Genomic DNA, 24,491 nt, shown 5'->3' on the forward strand with positions numbered 1-24,491 from the left:
TTTGGCCCTCAAGGAATTGGAGCCTGAAAAGAAGTACATTTGGGCATGGCGGGGTGGCCAGCCAGCCTGGGGAGCAGGGTGTGTCCCCCCCCACACCGGGAATCTGGGTCATGCTTAGATGACAGAGAAACCTCGACTCTACCCACCCGCGCCTGCCTGCATCTTCCCAGGTGCTGAGGTTTACGGGCAGCAAAGGAGGACTTAAAGAAATTCGGGGCACCGTGTGTGTGAAATCACTCCTCAGTAGAGGAAAAAGCGCTCTTTCCCTTTTTCCTCTGGTCTTTCGTTGGGGGGGGGGGGGAGGACTATCTGCCCAAGATGCCTATATGGAGACTGATCCTCCTGGTGTTGTTCCCTCCCGGTTCCCCAGGGTGTGAGAAGCCCACAACCAACCAACCAAGCCCACAAGCAGCCCTTCAAAGGGGCTACTTCCTCTCCTTCCTTCTGCCTTCTCTCATCCTGGAACAACCCACCTCAGGTCTTCCCAGGCCATGGGCCCCACCGGGTGGATAGGACTAGGTTTCTTTAGACCCCAAAAGATAACGCTGAAGGGGCTCTGACCTGTGACGGGAGGAACAGGACTTGCATACACGGAGACAGAGGAACAGTTCCCCAAACCACGAAACAGGACAGTCCCCAGATGCAGCTGGCGGCTCACCCAGAGCCACTGAGGCTGGGATGACTCTACAACCAAGCCACATGGTGTCCCATGCCCTAGGCCTGAGGCTCCCACCTTGGGTAAAACACCAGGATTGAGAGGCCGAGGACCTTTTCTATAGGATTTGAGGAGGGCCCACGTGTGGGCCCTAAAGCGTCCAGGCACTGGCCCAACTAGGGCTCCAACGGAAGAAATCAGACCCCATCTGAAGAGCCCCCATCAGTGTCCCTGCGCGACCCAAGATCCAGACCTTCGGTCTTTGCAAGGAACCACTCACTCCCCCGAGTCCCGAGCCTCCTAGGTACTCGCAGGCTCGCTCTGCAGCTGCATCCCAGCAGGCCGGGAGGCTGCTACCCACAGCTCTGGGGCCCTTATCTCCAGCCCCTAGCCGCCGAGGAGACCCCCAGCTCCCACATCCCCCAGGTCTCTCTCTCAGCCCCGCAGAGGGTGGGAGGGAGGAAGAGGAGGAAGAGGTGGAGAAAGAGAAGAGGAGAGGTGGAGGTGAGAGGAGGAGGGGAGGCGCAGCCGCCCGGGCTGGGCAAAGGAATATGGCCATTCCGTGATTCTTTTGGCGTATTTCTCACCACGTTGTCTTCACTGAAGAGGAACAGGGGAGCGGTTGACCGTGAGGCAGTTCTGGCGGACGGGGATTGGGTTGTAGAGGGCCATGGTCCGCGCTCTCTGCGCCATCGACTGCTTGTACATCCTCTGCGCTCCGGGCTGCCCGCCCTGCCGGCTGCCCCCGGCTCCTCGGCCGCCCGCGGCGCCCACGACCACCCCGGCGGCCGGCCCTGAGCCTCCTCCGCCTGCGCCGTAGCGGCCCGGCATCTCGTCTCCAAAGCGGGCCATTCTGCAAAGAGCAAAGGGGCCTCGGTTACGCGGCGGCTGCTGTTGCTGCGGCGAGCGCTGCGGAAGCCACGGCCACCGCCACCACCACCACCACCGCCGCCGCCGCTTCTCAGGCTGGCCGGGCTGTGGGGACGGCGGCTGCACCTGCGACTGCGGAGACGCTCCACGGCCCAGCCCATCGGGCGGCGGCGCCCGGCCCTCGGCTCGGGGGGCTCACGAGCGGGACGGCCCGGCCGAGCCGGGGAGCGCGGCTCGGGACATGCCGGCAGAGGCGGGTGACCCCGGGCGGGAGGAGGGTGGTGCGGGGGAGGGCGCGGGGGCGGGGCGCGGGGGAGGGGCGCGGGCAAAAATAACCGGGGACGCGATCCAGGGCGATCCCCGGCCACCCACTCCGGAGAGGAAAAATTTTTTCAGTTAAAAAAAATCAGTTAAAAAATATATAGTGTAAAAAGATTTTTTTAAAGCAACGCTCCAATGCACACCCCCTTTAAAACGCGAAGTCTAAGCGAAGGACGTCCCCCCTCCCCGGGACGCGGCGAGAAGCTTCAGATTCCTCGGAGGGTCCGGGTCAGCTTGGCATCGTTGCTAAAGGCGTGGGCTCGGCCCATTTGAAAAAGAAGAAAATTAACAAAAAGCCAAAACCAGGGTCTTTGCTACGGGAGAAGGGTGGCAGAGAAGGATCTGTCCGTCTGTTTTGCTGACTTTCCTAGACCTGGAAAGAATAGAAAATTCCTGAAAACGCTGCAGCCCCTCCCCCAAATCCAACCCGGTTGGAGAGCGGGGGGCGGAGGAGCGGGGCGCAGGGGCGCGGCGGGGGCTCGGAGGCGTCAGGGAGCCGCTGGTCCCCGGCTTTGAAAAAAGCCGATCTGTTTTCCTCCTGATTCAGCAGCCGCCGGCTCCTCTGCGCGCGGAAGCGTGTGTGCGCGCAGCCAGGCGCGGCACAGGCTCGGCCGGGGGGAAATTGCAGCAGCGCAGTCTTGAAAATTCCCCACGGGGAGGGGGGGGAAAGGAGGCGAGAGAGAGAGCGAACGAGCGAGGGAGGGCGGTGTGCGCCGCTCGGCAGCGGCTCGGGCTGCGGCAGAGCCTGGCAGCATCCCCACCCCCGAGCGCCTCTCTCCTTCTCCCCCTCCCCCTCCCCCAGTTCCGCTGAAAGTAGAGTGTGCGAGGGGAGAGCTGCCCAGCTAGAATCCGGGGCTAGACCTGGGCCCAGCGCCCTGGAGCAAGAACCCACCCGGCTATGCGCGCAACCAATCACCGGCGCGGGAGCAGGCGCGGACTGGGCACAGGGGGGGAAGTCGGGACAGGATCCTCCCGCACAGAGGACCTTGCCTGCCACCCCAGGTCCGTGTTGCTGCCTAGATACCAGGCGGGCCCAGTTGGAAGGAAGAAACTTAAAGAACGGAGGGCTTGGTGTAGGGACTAGTGTGGGTGGCCGTCGCTGAGGCAAATGAGGGTCTGTTTGAAGCAAAAGACAATTTTTGCGAGCTGGAAGGTCAGAGCACTTCTGGGAGGGTGCAGTTCGCAGGGGGCCTTCCAAGCTAAATGTTTAGGTCCACCCTGGAGACCCTGGCAGGAGCACCTGTGAGCTCCTAGGAGCAAGACCGCTAACTGAGCCCTAGCATGCTAGGCAGGGTGGCTGGCCTGTCGTTGGCAGGGCCCCATCTCTACCAGGCGCTGGATCACCCCCACCTGCCCTCCTTCCCCCCCATTTGGAAATTCCATAAACACAGAGAAACATACAATTAAATACAAATGAACGAGCTGAGAATTGCTACCTTTGTGGGTGTCAGCGCCCCAGAAACCGGACCACAGGCCTACACGGGGGCTGGCTCCATTAGAACCACTGCCTGACCGTTCTTTTAGCTTTACGACTTTAGCACGCCTTCCTCAGCAGAAGCTGCATTTGGGCTCCCTTCGACCCAATAATAAGCATCATTCTGCAGGACCTGGTTTCCTTGGGGTTATCATTTCGTCTTTCAGACTCACCTGCTGTCATCCGTAGCTGTGGGTGATAAGTTTCCTTTGCTGCATGCTACTCTGTGGAGAGATCAGTCCACAGCTTGTCCACTTCTTCTCTATGGGCATATGGGTTCTTTCGAGTTGGGGTCACAGCAACAGCATTGCCTGGGACACCATCTGCATGTGAGCATGCCTGCTTGTGGAGTGAGGCTACGTATCTTCAGGTTTCCAAGATATGAAACTCTTCTAAAGCAGATGTACCAAGGAGTGGTTTGGGAAGTTAGAGAGGTGGATCGGCAGGTAGAGCACAGGGCTGCTCTTCCGGAGGACCTGGTTCGATTTCTAGCACCCACAGCTGTAACTCCAGTTCCGGGGATCCAATTGTACCAGGAAGGCACATGGTACATGCACACACATTCAGGCAAAACACCCATGCCCATGAAATGAAATTTAAAAAGTTCTAAAAGGAGGAGCTCATTTCAGGGAAGAGAAAGATTGCTTCCGCCAAGCCTGAGGACATGAATTGGAATTCCCAGGACTCACATGGAGGAAGGAGAAAACCAGCTCCCCCAGGTTATACTCTGACACCTCCGCAAATGTACACCCCACACAACTAAAAATACCATTTTTAATTATAAAGGGGCAATGTTTGATAGGTGCAGGCTTATCATCCTAGCACTGAGGCTGAGGCAGGAGGATGGGATTTATCATGAACTTTGCTAAGTGTGTGTAGACTGAAAAGGGCAGAGAGAGAGGGCCGAAGAGGCAAGTCTTCTGCTAGTTTAAAGCCTGCCTTGGCCCACGTGGACATTAGTTCATTTGGGATATTCTAGAACAAATAAAATGTCTGTATATAAATTCTTATCTGTGACTTTGGAGGGGCACTTTTAAGATTTATTTTTTAAAAAAAATTGTCAAAAACAAGCCAGGTGTGGTGGCACACACGTGTCACTCAAGAATTCAAGAAGACAGAGGCAGGAGGATTGCTGTAAATTCAATGGCTGACAGTCTGGCTACAGGGTGAGTTCTAGGCTAATCTGGGAGACAGTGTCAAATCCTGCCTCAAAAAAAACAGTGCATTAGCAAAGCACAGCAAAGAATCTGATACAAGCCAGGTGGGGGTGGCGCACGCCTTTAATCCCAGCACTCGGGAGGCAGAGACAGGAGGATCTCTGTGAGTATGAGGCCAGCCTGGTTTACAAGAGCTAGTTCCAGGACAGGCTCCAAAGTTACAGAGAAACCCTGTCCTTGAAAAAAAGCAAAAAAAAAAAAAAAAAAAAAAGAATTTGATTACAGCATAGGCAGACGTGATTAAACACACTGGCAGAGCCGTGAGAAGGGGTCAGGGCTCTCTTCAAGCAGTGACGCTGTTACAATCCAATGGTGTTCTTATGTCGCACGATCTTAAGGTCAATGGCATCTAGCTTGAGGGCAGATTCACGGAGCGGCCGTGGTAAGTGTGGGATGAGTTTGCACCACAAGCGGCCTTGCCCAGAAGCTGTGGCGATCCATCTCCACCTGCAGGGATCTCTGAAAACCTGGAGCTGCTCAGGCCAGAGTGGACCTGGAGGATGGAATCTAGAGTAAAACATCCAGAGAGCCTCCACTTGTGAGTGTGCGTTGTGTGGTGCATGTGCACATAGACACTCGTGCATGTGTGCAAACGCACATGGAGGCCAGAGGACAAACCTTGGTATTGCTCTTCAGGTGGACACCCATCCTTTTAATTAATGAATTGACTGACTGATTGATGAATGGGGGGGGGGCGGGGAACAGAGGTTGCTATCAGGTGTTTTTCTTGACTATTCTCCATGTTTTTTGCATTCAGGGTCTCACTAGTCAGCAACTTGCCAAACAGACTAAATTGACCTGGTGGGTGAAGCGCGAGGGAGTCTCCCAGCCCCGCCTCCCCAGCCCAGGGGATGTGGCACCACTCCCTACTTCCTTCCTTCCCTAGGTTTTGGGGAATCAACTCAGGTCCTCATGCTTGAAAGGCCAGGAAAGTCACCAGCAGAGCCAGCTCCCCAGTCCAGCAGCCCCATTCGCTTGTAAACACTGAGGCTGAGGAAGACTGAAAACCTCACCTAAGCCACTGCCATGAGTCTCAAACCCTAGACACCATGCTGCACAGAGGACCATCCGATTCGCATTTCAGAAAAATGGAATATGTCTACCAGTGCTAAACATCCGAGCAGACCGTGAGCAGTGGGACACTCGGGGTCTGTGTCTCTTATCATTACTGTTATTGTTAGAATGTGTGGGCACGAACGGCACAGCTCACACGTGGGGGGGTCAGAGGAGAATTCGTGACATTGGTTCTCTCCTCCACCTTTCCATGGGTGCCAGGGATAGAACTGGGTCATCCGGCTCTCACAGCAAGCGCCTTTTCCCTGCTGAGCCATTCTCTGTGTGTCTAAGAAGAAGAGGACACGTGTCCACGGACATGCCCAGGATACTGTCTGTGTGGGGACATGCACCTGTTGAATGCATGTGTGGCAGTCAGAAGAAAACAGACTCGAGTTGTTCGGGCTCAACAGCAAACACCGCCCCCCCGTTAAGCCATCTTATCCTTCCAGTCATGGATAATATGTAGATCATATATGGACAATTTATTTTGTTTTATGCCCATTGGTGTTTGCCTGCATGTGTGTCTGTGTGAGGGTGCCAGAAGCCTGGAGCTGGAGTTACAGACAGTTTTAAGCTACCATGTGGGTGCTGGGACTTGAACTCAGGTTTTCTGGAAGAGCAGCCAGTGCTCTAGAAACTGCTGAGCCACCTCTCCAGCCCCCATGTATAATTTCCTACTCTATAAAGTTCAAATCAGAGCTTTGTCATTTGTGAGGTTGAAGTGGTCCACCACATTGATGGTAAAGGAGTGACCAACCTGAAGGGATCTTTAAGAGGCATCTTTCTATGGATGACAATTGTACAAATGTGTTTATTTTGCAAATTTGGGGGGCTAGTGACATGGCTCTGTAGGTAATGGCACTTCTCTGTAAACCTGATATGATTGCTTGAGTCAGATCCCTGAAGTCTGCCACATAAAGATGGAAAGAAAGAAGCCGCTCCACAAATTTTTCCCTGGCTTCCATGTGTGTACCACGTCACACACACACACACACACATACCTATGCACATGCGTCGTACATGCACATTATTTAAGAAGTTAAAAATAAATAAAAATGCTCTTTTTTATTTCAGTCGAGATCTTGTGTAGCCCAGACTGTCTTTAACTGTCCTGCCTCAGTCCTCCACTGTGGGAGTTATGGCCATGAGGTAAACACACTTGGCTTATTTATTTACTTATTGTTTGTTGGTTTGTTTACTGAGACAGGGCCTCACGTAGCCTAAGCTGGCCTTAAACTCACTGTGTCAAGGATGACCTTACGTTTCTGATCCTCCTGCCTCTACCTCCTGAGTGCCAAGATTACGAGTGTGTGCTACCAAGCCCAGCTCTTGGGGTGGGACCCAGAGTCCCATACATACAGAGAAAGTGTTCTGCCAGCTTAGTCGCATCCCAGCCTTGTGTTAAAAACATTCATCAAGGGCCAGATGTGGTGCACACATCTTTAATCCCAGCACTAGGAGGCAGAGACAGGCGAATCTCTGTGAGTTCAAGGCCAGCCTGGTCTACAGAGTGAGTTCCAGGACAGCCAGGGCTCCAGTGAAATCCTGTCTCAAAAAAAAAGTGATGGGCTCTGGGTGCGTTATCACCAGATACTGGTTTTGCATAGAAAAAAAAAACATTCTTTAAGCTAAAGGAATGAATTTCTCATAGAATCTCAAGTGGCTACTGTAGGTCACTTCTGGGCCTTTGACAATACCAGTGACCACTGCTGAACAGGGAGAAAGACTTGGACTGTCAGTTTCCCCTAGCTGGACAAGTTTAATAGCAGGTGGCCAGAGGCCCCAACCGTTGGTTCATCATCTGGGGTCTGTTCGTCAGGTGGTGGCAGTTTGTGGCTCTTGTGTGACTGAAACAGAGCCCTGGAATTGAATGCTCCCATGAGATATGCCCAGATTGCATTCCCCTGCTTACTAACACAATTAACCAGCAAAGCCAGCCATGTTGTGCTGCAAGAAGGGGTCAGGCCAAAGGCATTTGGTCTCTGCCATTCTGGCTGGGTACCCGCCAGTATTATGCCTCGGGGTCTTTGGAGGTAAATGTGATAAAGCTAGCTGGGTGTGGAGGCACACACCTTTAATCCCAGCCTTTGGAGGCAGAAGGAAGATCTGTGTGAGCTAGAAGTCAGTCTGGTCTATACAGTGAATTCAATGTAGTCTGGGGTTGCCTTGAACTTTCAGCAATCCTCCTGCCTCGGCCTCTTAGATATGAGCCATTGCCCCATTTCCTTTTTTATCCCCCCACCCCTTTCTAACCACTTCCTTAGTTCCAGGCAAAACAAGTCTCTCCAACATTTTCTTCACCACCCAGCCCTAGAACAAGCTGTCTCTCCAAGGGGCCTGGCTTCTTCTCACTAGGAAAGACAGTTTGAAACCATCTTGGGGCTGGGTGCCATACAGCATCGTGAGTTTTGTTTGATCAAAGAAAATAGGCACTTTGGCAACCACCAAGAAAATGTGCAAGAACTATCAGGAATGTCTAAAAAGCATGGACAGGAAACCAAGAAATAACACGACACACGCACATTGTCAGAGCTGCGTCTACAGATGTGCCTCCACCTGGGCTGGATTTGGCCATGCCCCACACAGGCCTTCAGTGCTCCGCCACTGATCCCTACCCCTGCCCCTCACTGGGGGATTCCAGGCAGGGGATCCGCCACTGAGCCAAACCCCTGACCCTCACTGGGGGGTTCCAGGTAGGGGATCCGCTACTGAGCCCCACCCTGCCCCCTCACTGGGGGATTCCAGGCTGGGGATCCACCATTGAGCCACACCCCTGCCCTCACTGTGGGATTCCAGGCAGGAGATCCACCACTGAGCAACACCCCTGCCCTCACTGGGGGATTCCAGGCAGGGGATCCACCACTGAGCCACACCCCTGCCCCTCACTGGGGGATTCTCAGCAGGGTCTCTACCACCTGAGCCCCACCCCTGCCCCTCACTGGGGATTCTAGGCAGGGGATCCACCACTGAGCCACACCCCTGCCCCTCACTGGGAGATTATCGGCAGGGGGCTCTACTGCTGGGCTGTGCCCCAACCCGACAAGCAAATGATCAACGTTAGCAGGGATTTAGGAAGGAGGCCACCGCTCTGCATCCCTCTGCCAAGAATGCCCAATTTGAACAATTTGCTTCCAATCAAGGTCAGACGCAGGGATGCGCTGCAGAACCAGTGTTGTAGGAGAGACACAGTAAAGAGCGCAGTTTAAGGCCGAGTGACCTGTCCCAATGAAAGGAAACATAATGTGCATATTCAGCCACAGGGCAGGACCTTCTGCTGCGGACAGAGGATATTACACAGCACAGCTGGTGCCCTGCAGATTGGATAATGATGGATTGGTGCTAATTCCCGGGTGTGGTCGTTTTCTCTGTGCTTATGAGAGAGACGGGTCTATTTCAGGAAAACTCTGTTGCGTTTGCTAAGGTTAAATAAAGGGCCACTGGGTCTCTCAGAGGCCCAAGAAGATGGAGAAAGAGAGGGAGAGGGATCCTGAGTCTAAGTGGGGAAGACTGGCATTTGAGGAAACTGGACAAAGGGCAGGCAGAAATTCTTTGTGCTATTTGTACAATTTTTTGGAAGTCTGAACTTTAAGGAAAGGAGGATGTGTAAACAGTTAGCAAGAGAAAACTCTGTGTGCACAAGCCTCATTGTCCTCCTGGGTGCCTGCTGTGTGCCCAGTGGTTTTGCAGGCATGGACCCCGATGGTGGCTCCCAAGTTAAGAATGGTGATTGAATACATAAATAAACAGAATGAAACAAGCATGTGGTATGCACGAAGGCACTACACGTCTGGAGAAATGAGGGCTAAGAAAGAGGAGCCAGCACAAGAGCCCACAGGGGCTCAGAGTGAGCAGCTGTGTGGAGTGTTGTCACACAGAATGACAGCCCTTTCTCCTTGTCTTGTTGCCCTGCTGTCCTTCTTATGATCACCATGTTGTAAATGAACTTCGTTCTTTTAACAATGTTAAATTGTCCAGTTGTTAAGACATTATTTTTTCAACATCATTATTGTATTTAAACTGATTGTACATGTAAACATTTATTGTATTTAACTTTTTTATTACATTTATTGATTTGTGTGTGTGTGTGTATGTGAGGGGGGGGGAGGGAGAATGTGGGTGGGCACAGTGTCACAGTGCCTATGTGGAGGTCAACATTCAGGAGTCTTTGCTTCCACCATGTTGGTCCCAAGGATTGAACGCAAGTCACCAGGCTTAGTGGCAAGCACCTCTATTGACTGAGCCATTTCACAAGCCCCTAAACTGATCTTATACAAAATGTGACATACGAGGTCAAGTGGCATAGAACATAGGACCAAACGCTGACCTTCAAAAGGCTTAGACGCGGGTTGGAGTGCAAGTTGCTTCCCTGTGAACATTTATGTCGCAGTGAGGAATATCCAGGAAGCATTCCAGAGGAGAGGAGCTGATGCCAGAAGCCAGCCTCCGTCCAGACTTGGCCCACACCACAGTTCAGATCCCCAGCACCCACAGAAGAAAGCTGGGCCTGACCACTGAAACACGAGGTGGAGGAAGGGGCAGACGACTCCTCTGCTAAGAGCCCTGGCTGCTCTGTCAGAGGACTTAGGTCCCATTCCCAGCACACAAGGTGGCTCACGACTGCTTGTAATTATAGCTTCAGGTGACTTAACACCTTCTTCTGGCCTCCCTGGGCACTGTGCACACAAGGTGCACAGACATACACGCAGGCAAAACAGCCACACAAAGTAACAAAATTTCAAAAATTTGAGGCGCACGAGAGAGGCAGTCACCTAATGTCAACCTCTGACCCCCACAAGTTTGTACACGCACACACAAAAAAACCAGACAGTAAATAAAAAAGATCCAGATGGAAAAGACTCTCTGGTGGTGCCATTGAGCAGGCTCCAACTGCTTCGCAGTCTCAGGGAAGGAACAATGACCACTTTTGCTTCTCTTTTGCTCTTCTTTGCAGTTAACAATTTTGTCCTAATTTAAAACTTTTCTTCCTCTGCCAGGAACTTTTAATTTGACAGGAAAATCTCCCTTGCACCCTGTCTGGCTCACAGCCTGCACCTAGATTCCCTCTGGCATCATCTGTGAGAGGCTCTGCCTAGCTCCTTCTCGGACCCTGGCTTCCTCTCTCCTAGTTCACTCCCTCACTGTGATGGAGTCATTCGGCAGTAGTTTTCTGAGAAAGGATGTGCGAGAGGTCCCCTAGTTACTTGTTGCTGCACAAACTAGATCAAACTTCATAACACAGAACAGGGTCTGCCCCGTGGTTCATGCTGGGAGTCTGCTGAGTTGTGCTCCCCATGGCCAATATTACCAAGTGGTAGAAGGGGCAACTGACACATCAAAGGTTTCCCCCAGTCTCAGGAGCCCGGAAAGGTCCAAACAATAGGATTTCTTAGAACCTCTATCTTGTGCGATCCCTCTGTTTAGGGTCTCCACACTGTGGGTTCAGAGTAAATGGGATAAAAATGCCAGAAGTTTCTCTCTCACTGGAGGAAGTCACTGCTGAAGCCTCTGCTGTGATTTTAAGTGGTGAAGAATCCGTTCTGCTTGTTCTGTCCAGTGAGTCAGAAAAGCGCATCGAAGGATGAGAATGTAGCTGTCACTCTCTTCTGGGAAAGCAGCAATTATAAAAGAGAAAACACAGAACAACATGCGGACTGCTGTGAAAAGTGCCGTCTGCCCCCAGAAGAAGCTGGAGACACGTGTGTGCTTGCAAGTCTCTCCTCATACCGCAGGAATAGCGTGACAGGCTGGAGAGACACCACATGAAGGAGCCTGTGCTGTTTTCCAGAAGGACCAAGTTCAGTTTCCAGCTCTCAGAGCAGGAGGCTCACACTGCCTGTAACTCCAGCTCCAGGGGGATCTGACACCCTGTTCTGGACTCCAAGGGCAAGCACCCACCCACCCAACACACACCCACCCACCTACACACACACATACAGAAAAGAGGAGAGAGACCTAAACACAGAGAGAGAGAAGAGAGAGAGGAGAGAGAGAGAGAGATCGAGAGAGAGAGAGAGAGAGAGAGAGAGAAGAGGAGAGGAGAGGAGAGAATAAATCTTAAAAGATAGTGTGGCTGTGTGGCTGTAAATCTGTCCCTGGTTCCTTACTCAGCCCCACCGTGCTCTGAAACAGTTACTGTCACGGTGTTCATTCTGTTTCAGCCCTTGCATGCTTAGAACGGTTTTCCAATGCAGAATTGAGGTCTTTCAGTTCCGAAAAACCGTTCTTGAATCGTTTCTTTGAGGATTTCTACCTGTCTGTGCTCTCTAGCCTCCTAAACTCCCGTTATAAGTAAACTGGCCCTTCTATTTATTTTTTTCAGGTTGATTGCCTTATCTTTTTCTCTCTCTTTGAGGTCATTCTCCCCTTTACCTTTTAATTCCCGTTGAGTTTTATTTCAGTATGATTAGCAGTTCAATGTATCCCTTTTCTGCGGAATTTTCTTGCTTCATACTTTTGTGCATTCCTAACAGTAATTAACAATATTTCATGTATTTTCAAGATTTATTTTTATTTGTCAGCATGTGGGGTATGCACACAGAAAAGCAGTTTCCCCTACAGACCAGAAGAGCATGTTGGGTCCCCTGGAACTGGAGTTCCAGGTTGTTATGAGCCACTATGTGGGTGCTGGGAACCGAACCTGGATCCTCTGCAAAAACAGCCAATGATCTTAACCAGCAAGCCACCTCACAACAGCAGTGTCTGGAAGTTTCTTTGTCCATATGTCTTCCTTTCGTTTGTCTGTTTGGGATCATGCACACAGCTGAAGAGGCCCATGGAAGGGTAGGTATGTTTTGTTGAGGGAGCTCTCCTAGAATATTAGGCTAAGACATCTCCAGTAACATTTTGTATTCCCTCTGAAACTTGTTTCTCCAGAAAAACAAAATAGAAAGTTCTTGTAAATAGACCATTGATAAATACAATGTTTGTGCGTAGTTCTGGCCTGATCTGGATTATAAGAGGAAACTAGAAACTATTTGCTTTCAACAAAAACTATTCAACTAAATGTCTTTCAAATTCTTCCCTCAAAGCATGTGGGTGTGGCTCGGTGGGTGGAGCCCTTGCTTAGTGTTCCTGCAGCCTTGAGCTAGTTCCCAGCCTAGCACAGTAGTGGTGCACACCTCGATTCCAGTACTCAGGAGCTGGGGGCAGGAGGATCAGGACCGCAGGGGCATCCTTGGCTATATAGAGGATTTGAGGCCGACCTGGGCTCATGAGGATCTATCTTTAAAAAAACAAATAATGAATAAACTCCCCTCTGCAAATGTGGAGGTGGCTTCTGTCATGGCAACCAGTGGTCCTCACCTGCTGTCACCAACTGATTTGTTTTTACATTACATTTTTTGCATGTGTGTGGGTTTCCAAGAGTCACTTCTCTCCTGCTGCCCTATGGGTCCTGGGGATGGAATTCAGATTGACAGCCTCGGTGGGAAGTAAGTGCCTTTGCCCATAGGTCAGCTTTTCCATTCTGAGACATAGTTTCACCGTGTGGCCCAGGCTGGCGATGAGCTCCCGGGACTGCTGCCTTGGTCTCTCATGCTGTGGTTACAGCTGTGCACCATCGTGTTCCCTTGAGAGCAGATGGGGCACAGGCCACAGAAGCCTTATTGTATGTGTGTGTGTGTGTGTGTGTATCTTTCTGTCTGTCTGCCACACACACACACACACACACACACACACACACACACACGCGCGCCAAGGCAGGACTGAGCCTTCAAATTCTGCATGCTACAGCTTAGGAGTAAATCCTCCATGGTCAAGCCTCCAGATGAGACCACAGGTCCCCAACACCCAAGTACAGCGTCAGGAAAGACACTCAGTCACACCTGACAGCTGATTGGCAAAAACTGGTACTAATAAAGGACTGATCTGTCAATCTGTTAAATTTGGAATAATTTGTTATGAAATAGTAGACACTCAAATAATTTACATTCTAACTCCAAATAAATATCACCACTGCATGATCAGAAGATTAAATTCATTGAAAATAAGGTTTCCAGCAGCTTCAAAGATGATCAAATTCATAGGTAAATTGTTTTTCAAATGTTTGTTTTATTTTATCTTGTGCATATGTCTTTTCATCATGAGTGTGCAGTGTCTGCAGAGGCCAGAAAGGAGTGGAATCCCGGGACTAGAGCTAAACACAGTTGTGAGCCACCATGTGGGTGCTGGGAACTGAACCCAGGTCCTTTGGAAGAGCAGCCAGTGCTTTTCACCCTGCCTCTCCTAGGGAAATAAAGTATATAATTTAGTGACAAATAAAATTATATACTTCAAGCTGCAGCCAAGTATTGAAAGGAACTGATGATGATGTGGGCAGTTGGAATGATGGACAATTTTCATAGAAGGGAAGGTGTAGCCTGTTGTTGGTTTGTCTTCTTGCAGGCCACAGCATCATTTCCATTGCCATGCAAGGGCTTCATACAGCCGCTGTTGGCCAGGTGTTCCGCGGGTTTTAAGAAAATGCCTGATCTTATGGAAGCATTTTCTTAGTTGAGGTTCCCGCCTCAGAAACTTTTGCTTGTGTCGACTTGACATAAAACCAGCCAGGACAATACGTATGCACACACACGCACACAAACAAAGTAAACCAGACTTAAAATGTAAATTTTGTTGTTTCGGTTTGGTTTTGGCTTAGGTTTGTTTGTTTGTATGTGAGGCAGGATCTCACTATGTAATCCTGATTGGCCTGAAACTCATTGTGTCAACCAGGCCAGCCTTGAACTCACAGAGACCTACCGGCCTCTATCTCCCCAGTGCTGGGTTTAAATGCATGCACCACCGTGTCTGGCTTACAATGCGTTGTTGGTTTTAAAAAACAAATTTGTTTGGGCAACACCCAAAGCTATGTTAGTGTGGAAGGGGAAATTCATGAGGCCTTATCCCTAGACAAAGGACTACAGGCAACTTAGGGATGCTGAGAGCAGACAAGCAGTCTCCCCGGGAGAGAACAGCAACTTGTTATCCAGTACCAAATGCCCAGCCCTGAAAACACATACGTATAAGAGACAGTACACAGACTGCACAGGTTGTATTATATGTTTAGATATAATTAGGAACATGTATGTAGATAGAAAGATAGATAGACAGACAGACAGATAGACAGATAGAGACGCACACATATGCAACAGCAATTAGAAAAAGAGGCATTTGAAAGAAAGCAAGGAGGGGTTTGCAGGAAGATTTCAAGGGAGGAAAAAGATGGGAGAGATGATGTAATTATAGTATAACCTCAAAAATATTTATGAAAAGAAAAAGAAAATGATTTACATTTATTTTAAATTATGTGTGTGTTTAGCATGTGCACGCGTTGGATCTCCCAAAGCTGGCATCACAGGCTGTGGTAGTTTGCCCGACCTGGATACTCAGATCCTCTGTAAGAGCAGGAAGCACTCCTAGCCACTGAGCTTCTCTCCAGACCTAATGTGTTTTTCAGTCATAAAAGCCACATTTCAGGGTTGGAGAGATGGCTCAGTGGTTAAGCACATTGGCTGCTCTTCCAGAAGACCTGGGTTCAATTCCCAGCACCCACATGGAAGTTCACAACTGTCTGTGACTCCAGTTCCAGGGAATCTGACACCCTCACCTAGACATACACACAGATCAAATGCCAGTGCACATAAAAGAAAGAGGGATAAATCATTTTAAAAGTCATATTTCTACTCAAAACTCACTTGTAAATGAATGAATGAATGAATGAATGAATGAATGAATAAGAAAGAAGGGATTTTTTTTAAGGCCAGAGAGATGGCTCCCCAGATAAAGACACTTTCTGCCAGACCTGATGACCTGAGTTCAACCCCTAGGATCCATGTGAACTAACTCAAGCCTCAAGTTAACCTCTGACCTACACACACACACACACACACACACACACACACACACACACACTGTGGCATGTGCACACAGCCCCCACCCTGCCACACATAATTAAACATCATTTATGTATTTCTTAAATGGAAAATTTAAAATACCCCCACATGTCTAGTAGCTGCTTATAGGACTGCACAGGTACGGTTCATTAGTTTGGAATGCTCTCTTGGGTGGCGAGCTCTCCTCTGGAGCAAGCCTTTCTACTGCAGAGGAAGTTGCAATGCTCCAGATGGCAAGGGCTTCTTCAGACTGGCTTTATGTGTAAATGCCATGGAGAGGTCCCTGTCAGCTCCTAAGGACGTGTTGGGATGTGTTGGGTAAGTGAGAAGACAGCTTCCATAGTGTCACACCCACAGAAACTTCAAGGCTGTCGTGAAGGCTTCATCTGCAGTGTGCACCCACTGAAGACCTCAGGCCTTCCCAAGCATCTGCGGTAATTTGGACGGAGTTCGAGTTGGTCCCCATATGTAGGGGGTGATGGGAAAGCAGAGCTTAGCTGGGGTCACTGGGGGTCACTGTCCTTGAAAGGAACTAGGGGACCTTGGTGAGGTCTCACCAATAGACTGCAAAAGAATAACCCCCATGGGAGCTGGAGAGATGGCTCAGAGGTTTAGAGCATTGCCTGCTCTTCCAGAGGTCCTGAGTTCAATTCCCAGCAACCACATGGTGGCTCACAACCATCTGCCTGCATGTGTATCTGTAGACAGAATATTGTATACATAATAAATAAATAATTTTTTTTAAAAGAATAACCCCGATGGATGGATTGCTGCTGCTCAAGGCTTAAGAGCATTGGCCACTTTTGGAGAAAACCTGAGTTCACTTCCCAGCACCCACTATGGGTGCTCAGAACCACATAAATCTCCAGCTCCAGGGAAGCCGACACCCTCTTCTGGCCTCCACCAGCACTGAATTCATGTGGACCTAGAGTGTTGAACTAGAAGTCTGGTTTAGTCCCCAGGGGGACTATCAGGAAGTATTGGAGGCTTTAGAGTTGAGGCCCACAGGGAGGATTGTGGGTTATGGGGAGCAGTGGGGCCACAGCTTCCTCCTCTAGCACTCAGAGCGCTGGAGATGCTTGATCGCTCCATGGACCCTCCAAATCTGGAGACACGGGAAACTCTGGCTTATCTCAGGTGTTATACCAACCTGAGGTGGCCAACACACCTGCCTCGGGCATCTTTTTATACACGGAAAACTAAGGTTACATCTATGTATAAATAGCTGTGAATGTCATTCTGAGGCCAATTTCTTAAATCAGCTGTCCAATCATCAAAATGATAACTAACCAGGGGCTGCTGCGCTCGGTTGAATTTTTCCCTGCTCTCTGCCTTTTTCAGTGCTCAGGATGGAGTCAGGGTCTTGTGCATTCCCGAGAAGCCCCCCATCCATGGCTAGCACACCTTCAACAGTACCCCAGTCCCTGAACTGCAGCTCAGTGTGGCTCCACTCCAAAGAGGCAAGGGAGCCAACTTGGGGGGCTTCCCGGGTCTGTGTCCTGTGTGAAGTAAAATTCTTAAAACCTAGGCATAGTTTAGGCAAAGAAGAGCTGACGTGGAAGTTTGTCTAGGTGGTGACAGCTGTGTTTGGCCACTAAATCACTGATGTCATTTGCTCTAACTTGCTGAGCCTCCCAGAGTCTGAGGCCCAAAGAGTTGTGTAATGCCTGTGTTCTCACAGCCAGGGAACACTGCCCAAGTTCAAGCCAGAAAGGCTGGCTCCAACACCTGCACTTCAATTTTATTATCTGTATTTATTTATGCGCTTTTGTGTTGGGCATGTGGGGGATGCAAGTGGAGGTCAGAGGACAACTGGGGAAATCGGTTCTCTCCTTCCACTGTGTGGGGCCTAGGGATGGTCATCAGGCTTGGTGGCTCCTTTACCCGCTGACCCATCTCCCCAGTCCTATTTTAACTTTGTCTCATGTAACTCAGGTTGACCCTAAACACAACATCCTTCCACCTCAGCCTCCCGAACACTGAAGTAAAAGCTGTGACCACCATGCAGGCCCAGCATCTGTACCCATAACCTTAGAGCCATGTTAAAGGTTAGCTCTTCAGGCAAAGGCCCTTACTGTCCAATCTGCAGAGCAATGCTGCTGGTATTTTGGGGTCCCTTCATGCGCACCAAATTCTATAGGGGAAATTGGGGTTCCCTCTTGGTGCTATTGGCCTTATTAATACAATAATTTAGACATGGGCTCAAATGGAAGTGTTTAAAAGAAAACCCCAGGGCAGATCAGCTGCACACGTCAGCTGCTTCCTGGAGGAGGGGGTGGAGAGCGAAGGGAGAAAGGCATTGGAGCTGGCATGGGGAGGGCAGCCACATGGCACGGAGGGACACCTTAGAGAAAGAGGAAGGAAACTCCCGATGATGATGTTTAAGAAAAGTTACAGTTTTCTCAATTTAGAAAATCAGAAAGACGTACAAGTTACATGGGTGCAGCCGTGTGGTCTGGTAAAGCCTGTGCACGTGGCGCAGGAATTCCGGGGAGGAAAAAGTACATATCTCATTAAAAGATTAATTATTCTGCTTGTGTGTTTAGCATGGCTTTAGGTGGGCCCACCTTCCTAGGAGTTGCCCCTAGAACAAGTGAATGACACAGTCCATCTGGAATAGAGGTATCTCAGATGACCTGAGTTCAAATCCCAGGATGCAAGTAAAAGCCAGATGTGACTGCATGTGTCCATAACCTTAGATTTGGGAGGAGCAGAAGGATTCTGGATCCCTCAACCCAGGGTGGGGAGCCAAGGAAGTCCTGAGTGTGTGTGTGTGTGTGTGTGTGTGTGTGTGTAAGAGCAAATGAGTCCACAGTGTGTATTATTGACATGAGCGTGGGCATAACAAGAACCCCGTTCCTCAGACCCATGAGAGTGGCAAAGCCTTCTTTCCCCTGGTCACAGGAGTGTTTATGGACAACTGACCTGTGTGTGCCTTAACTAGCAACCACTTCTTCCTCCTCCTAGATGGCTGCATCTGGAGACTACTCGACTGCAGAGATCTCCCACAGAGACCACCCCAAGCCCCGTGCGTGCCCAATCAACAGCACCTTTCAGGGTTGTGTGGTTGATGCTCCAGCAGGGTGGGCTCGGATCCCAGCTTTTCTCTACACATGTCTGTGTATCTGTCCTTTCTTCATTCCCTCATCACCCCATCAGGACAGAGCCACACAGAATGCAGCAGCCCAGACGATTTCGGGGCTCTGGGTTCAGGGAGAGATCCTGTCTCCAAGGATAGCTTGGACAGCGAGAGCAGGAGACGCCCGGCATTGCCTTGTGGCCTCACGTGTGCAGACACGTGTGCACACGCACCTGCACACCCCACCCTGCCACCTTCACCCTGGGGTGGTAAGTGAGCACTCCTCATGATGACCATCTTGGCGGTGTGCCTGCCATGTCCAGGGACCTGGCAGTGCCCGAGGACAAACAGGACAACACACTGGAGACACGGACAAGCAAGGTGACAGCAAGAGAACCTGACAGCCCTCCCTCCGGGGGAGCCGAGCCCCATCTGAACTGCGTGTGGACACAGACAGAGGAGTTGAGATGCTGTGTTTCGGGGACTCGAGTGCAGGTCACCCCACAGAGGGACCACAATGGAGTGACCTGCAGGCAGGCAGTGAGTGCCATGTCCGACTTTCTTTTCCTCCCTTCCCAGGCATGGCCTCAGCCTTTGTGACAGAAAGTGCTTTTCCTTGAGGCGTCCATTTAAGAACACAGCTCAAAGAATTATCAAGAAAAAGAAAACCTACATCCCACCCTTCCTACAAAAGATTTAAGGGAAAGATGTAGCTGGGCTCAGTGCTGTGGTAGAAGGCAGTATAAACTGTGATATTGGGTGAGTGAATGACCTCTCTGGTCTTGGTGTACTTAACGTATAAAACAGGAAAGTCATTCTTGTAGTCTGCATATCAGAGACGTTCGCTGTCTCCTCACTCCTCTTTAGTGATAAAAGTATTTGTCTGCATGTGTATTTACGAATGTGGGGTGTGCACATGTTCCTGTGGGTGTGTATGTGTGAGGATGCATGTGTTCAAGGAGGTCAGAGGCTGACATGGTATCTTCCTCAGATGCTCTCCACTGTTCTGAGACAAGGTCTTTCAGGGAACTTCGTCTAGTCTACGAGGCTGCCCAGCCAGAGACCTCCAAGGACTGTCCTCCGCTCTTGGTCTGGGCTCACAGCCTGGTACTGCTGAGTGTGGCATTTATGAGGGTTCTGAGTATCTGAACTTGGCCCTCATGCTCGTGAGCCCGGCACTTTCCTGACGGAGGCCCTCCTCCGCCCATGCTTGCTTGCTTGTTGGTTTTGAGACAGTGTCCTGAGCTCACATGATCCTACCGTGTCGGTCTCTGACTCAAAGTGCCTTTAGTTTTGAGGCAGGATCTCACTCTGTACTCCAGTAGGGCCTAGAATTCAATATAGAGCCCAGCGAGGTCTCAAACTCCTGGCAATCCTCCTGCATCAGCATATCACACTGCGCTGACAAGTGAGTTAGCATAGCCTGTCTCAGAGTAATTTTTTAAACACCAAAATGACTCCATTTTCCCAAAGTAAGTCTGGAATTTTCCGGGTAAATTATACACACACATATTACATACATGCATACCCTTTCCCGTCTGGGTGATAGGGATCCAGCTCTCTACCAAGATGCTGCATTCTTTCCCCTGGGATTTCTCTCTAAAACTTTTATAATTTAGCACTGAAGAGATAACTTAGTGCTCCAGGCACTTGCTGCTCCAGCGGAGGACTGGAGTTCAGATCCCAGCCCGATTTTTCTTTGGACCACCAGCTCACAGATAACGACACAGAGACTTTTTATTAATTATAAAAGCTTGGCCTTAGCTTAGGCTTGTTCCACTAGCTCTTATTACTTATATTAACCCTTTTATATTAATCTATGTTCACCTTGTGAGTTTTTTTTAAAAAAACCTTTCTTTCATTCTGTATGTCCAACTCCCTCTGTGCCTGGTTCGCGTCTCCCTGGCATGCCTAGAATCATCCCGAGTTCCTCTCTTTTTCCCAGAAGTCCTGCCTATCTCTCCTGCCTATTTATTGGCCATTCAGCTTTTTATACACCAACCCCAACAGCACATCTCCACACAGCGTACCAATAGCCCACAACATGGAGTAACCCCAGCCACCTACAACTGCAGCTCCAGGGGAGCTGACCCTGCTCCCCAAGGGGCCTGCACTCACAAACACAGGTATGAAAATAAAAAAATGAGTATCTTTTAAAGTAAATTTTTAAATAAATTTTTATAATTTAAATATTTAAATCTAAATATTTAAATCTTGTCGAAAGTAAACAAATAAAAAGGAACTGGAGAAATGGCTCAGTGATTAAGAGCACTGACTATTCTTCCAGGAACGCAGGACAAAGTCCTAGCACCCATATGGTAGCTCATAACCATCTACAGCTCCAGGAGAGCTGAACCCTCTTCTGGCCTCTGTGGGTACCAGCATGAGTGATGCACAGTCATACATGTAGATAGAACACCCATACATATCAAAATAAGTTATAAAACATGACAAGTTTTCTATGCCTTTCCCAAAACACACTAATGATTTTCTAAAATACTCTTAGCTAGCCCCCTCTCTTTCTGACAAGGCCTCATGCTTCATAGGTCAAGTTGGCCCTGCATGTGCTGTGTAGCCAAGGCTGGTCTTGAACATCTGATCCTTCTGCCTCCACCTCCCAAGGGCTAGGATTACAGGAATGCACCACCACGGTGCTAGGACAGAACTAAGGGTGAGTCTAGGCAGGGGCTCTACCACTGAGCCACTCCCCAGTCCCTCACTGGGGGTTCTAGGCAGGGGCTCTACCACTGAGCCACTCCCCAGTCCCTCACTGGGGGTTCTAGGCAGGGGCTCTACCACTGAGCCACTCCCCAGCCCCACGGTGGGGGATTCTAGGCAGGGCTCTACCACTGAGCCACACCCCAGTACCACCCTGAAGGATTTTAGGCAGGGGCTCTACCACTGATCACACCCCAGCCCCTCACTGGGGGATTCTAGGCAGAGCTGGAACTGTGCTCCAGCCTAGTGTGTTCTCCCTGCAGATCTTCGTTCTCTCCCACCCATCCTCCATCATCTCTGGCCTAGCTACCTTTCCAACCAGTAGAATTGGAAAGATGAAGGAATCAGTGTTATAGGACTAGGGTCTGCTTGCCTGTCTGGCTGTGAACTTCCCAGTGCCATTTTGCTGGCTTTGATAGCTACAGAAAGATCATTGGAGATTTTTTTTTCTGGCAAACTTCCCAGAGAGCAGAGTTTATCTAAACTGGCTAATATGTAGCATTTTCGAGTAATTATTAATAGATGTTTGCATTCTGTTCTTCATGAATGTAGCTGTGAGGCCATTCTCTAATTCAAGGGGACGGGCGCACGATGAGTGTTCAGGGACTCGCGGTCTTCCCAGCGCTCCCCCGCCCTCGGTGGCCTGTCCTGAGCCGCTCACCACAGAATTCTCAGGGGCGTGCTTGGATTTTTCTCCTCCACACCCAAACCCTAAGCCACCTCCATCAGCCATGTGATGTGGGAGGTCCTTCTGTGTACTGTGAATATGTTTTATTACCTACCATTGGTTAATAAAGAATTTGATTTGTTCTATGGCAGGACAGAATAAAGCCAGGTAGGAAATCCAAGCAGAGAGACAACAAGAAAGAAAGCAGCACCAGGGAGATGCCAGCAGCCTCTGGGGAAGCAAGATGTGAGGTGACAAGCTACGAGCCTTGTGGTAAAATATAGACTAATAGAAATGAGTCAATTTAAGTTGTAAGAGCTAGCTAATAGTAAGTTTGAGCTAATAGGCCAAATAGTTCGTAATTAATATTAAGCCTCAGAGTGATTATTCAGGAACTGGTGGGTGGAAGAGAAACCTCCAGTTACAGCCATGTCTTCAAAGTAGGTCCAGAAGTGGCTCCCACAGGATGCACGTCCTGTGCCCATTCCCTCCGCCCCTGCAGATGCCTCCTCCCCATCTCCCACGTCCCCGCTCTGCTGTCATGGCCAGCTGGGTTCCTGCGAACACCTAACATCCTTTCCCACCCACTGTGCACAGAAGCACCCACCAGGTAATTCACCACCACACTCTCCTAAGATCCAGAGTGAGCAACAGAAACCAAGGGATGGAACACCACCCAACAGGCCAGATGTCAACACCTAGTTAGCTCAGTCATCCCAACCCCAGATGCCCAGACACCAGCGCAAATGCACAAGCATTGACAGTCAAGACAATATGTCCCCACCGGAACCCAGGAGCCCTGAGAAGTGCAGTACAGCTGAAACCCAAGACCAGGACTTCACAACAGCGATGATGAGTGTGCCCAGGATCTTAGGGAGGACATGAACACACAAACAGTGGAGTGAAATGACGAGAACCATTCAAGACGTGGAAATAGAAGTAGAATCACCAAAGAAAGCCCAAACTCAGATAAAACTGGAGATGAAAACTTTAAGAAATCAAGTAAAAACCTCAGCGGCAAGTCTCGCCAACAGAGCACAAGACAAGGAGAGGGAATCTTGGGCATTGAAGACAAGGTAGAAGAAACTGATTCCTTAGCCAAAGAAAATGTTAAAGCAAAAGTTTCCAGGCACAAAACATGTAGAAAAACCAGGACACCATGAAAAGACCAAATCTTTGATAATAGGAATAGAGGAAGGAGAAGAAACCCAGGTCAAAGGCACAGAAAAATATTTTCAACAAAATCACAGGAGAAAATTTCCCTAACCTAAGAAAGAGGTGCTTTTAAAGGTGCAAAAAGCTTACAGAACCCCAAATAGAAAAAAAAAGTCGATAGACACATAATAATCAAAACACTAAATAAACAGAACTAAGAAAGAATATTAAAAACAAGAATGGATAAAGACTAAGTATCATATAAAGGCAGACCCATTAGGATTAGACCCGATTTCTCCATGGAGACCCTAAAAGCCAGAAGGATCTGGATGGATGGATGTTCCACAAACTCTGAGAGGCCACAGGTTCCAGCCCAGACTACTATACCCAGCAAAGCTATCAATCACAACAGATGGAAAAAGAAAAACATCCTACAATAAAACCAAATGTAAGCAGTATCAATCTACAAATCCAAAGCTACAGAAGGTGCTAGAAGAAAAACTTTAATCTGAAGAGGTTAGCCACACACAAGAAGAGACTAGGAACAAATAATCCCAGACCAGCAAATCAAAAGTAGGGGAGCCCATACCATAACAATGAAGGAATAAGAATCAATAAACACTGCTCATTGAAAACTCTCAATATTAATGGTCTCAATTCCTTGATTAAAAAAGTTGTAGACTAACAGAGTGGATTAGAAAACAGTATCCTCTCTTCCTTCTTTCCTTCTTTCTTTATTTCTTTTGTCTCCTCATGTAGTCCCAGGATGCCCAGAAACTCACTGTGTAAACCAAACTCACAGAGATCGGCCTGCCTCTGCCTCTGGAGTGCTAGAATTAAAGGCATGCATCACTACGCCTGGTTAGTATCCATCTTTCTGCTGCATCCAAGAAACAAATATCACTATCAAAAATAGACATCATTTCAGAGTAAAAGGATAGGAAAAGATATTCCAAGCAAATGGACCCAAGAAGCAAGCAGGTGTAGCCATCTTCATATCTGACAAAATAGACTTCAAAGCGGGGAAGAAGTGCTCCACATACTCATCAAAGAAAAACTCCACCAGGAGGAAGTTTCAGTTCTTAGTGTCTAGGCACCAAACACAAGGGACCCAAGTTCATGAAAGAAACACTACTATAGCTAAAACCACAGTTATAGTAGGTAACTTTGTGTCGGGTTTTGTCTGGCATATCTCCTCTGGTTAAATAGAAGGCAAATGTATGGATGGACAGAGGAAGAAGTGAGGTCCCTCCAGCAGCAGGCCTTTCTCACTTGAGCGATGTCTCTACGGCCAGGCTGAGCCCTCCAGAGCCTCAGAAGCATGGAGAGCTGATTTGTCTGGGAGCAGAAGAGTTCCGATGGAGAGCAAGGGTTTCAGTTAACTCTATTCCTACATCTGCAGCTAGCTGC

At 49.3% G+C, this 24,491-nt stretch overlaps 1 protein-coding gene across 1 annotated transcript in view; it reads right to left on the reverse strand.

The window, feature by feature from the left end:
- Cacna1a (calcium voltage-gated channel subunit alpha1 A) overlaps nt 1–24,491 on the reverse strand; it is a 270,463-nt gene that overhangs the window by 225,541 nt on the left and 20,431 nt on the right. The window contains 3 exon segments of the mRNA XM_038312389.1: nt 1,209–1,239; nt 1,242–1,269; nt 1,271–1,508. Of these exon segments, the coding sequence (XP_038168317.1) occupies nt 1,209–1,239; nt 1,242–1,269; nt 1,271–1,508 (297 nt within the window).

This window comes from Arvicola amphibius, chromosome 15 (assembly GCF_903992535.2).
Source record: "Arvicola amphibius chromosome 15, mArvAmp1.2, whole genome shotgun sequence".
NCBI lineage: Eukaryota > Metazoa > Chordata > Mammalia > Rodentia > Cricetidae > Arvicola > Arvicola amphibius.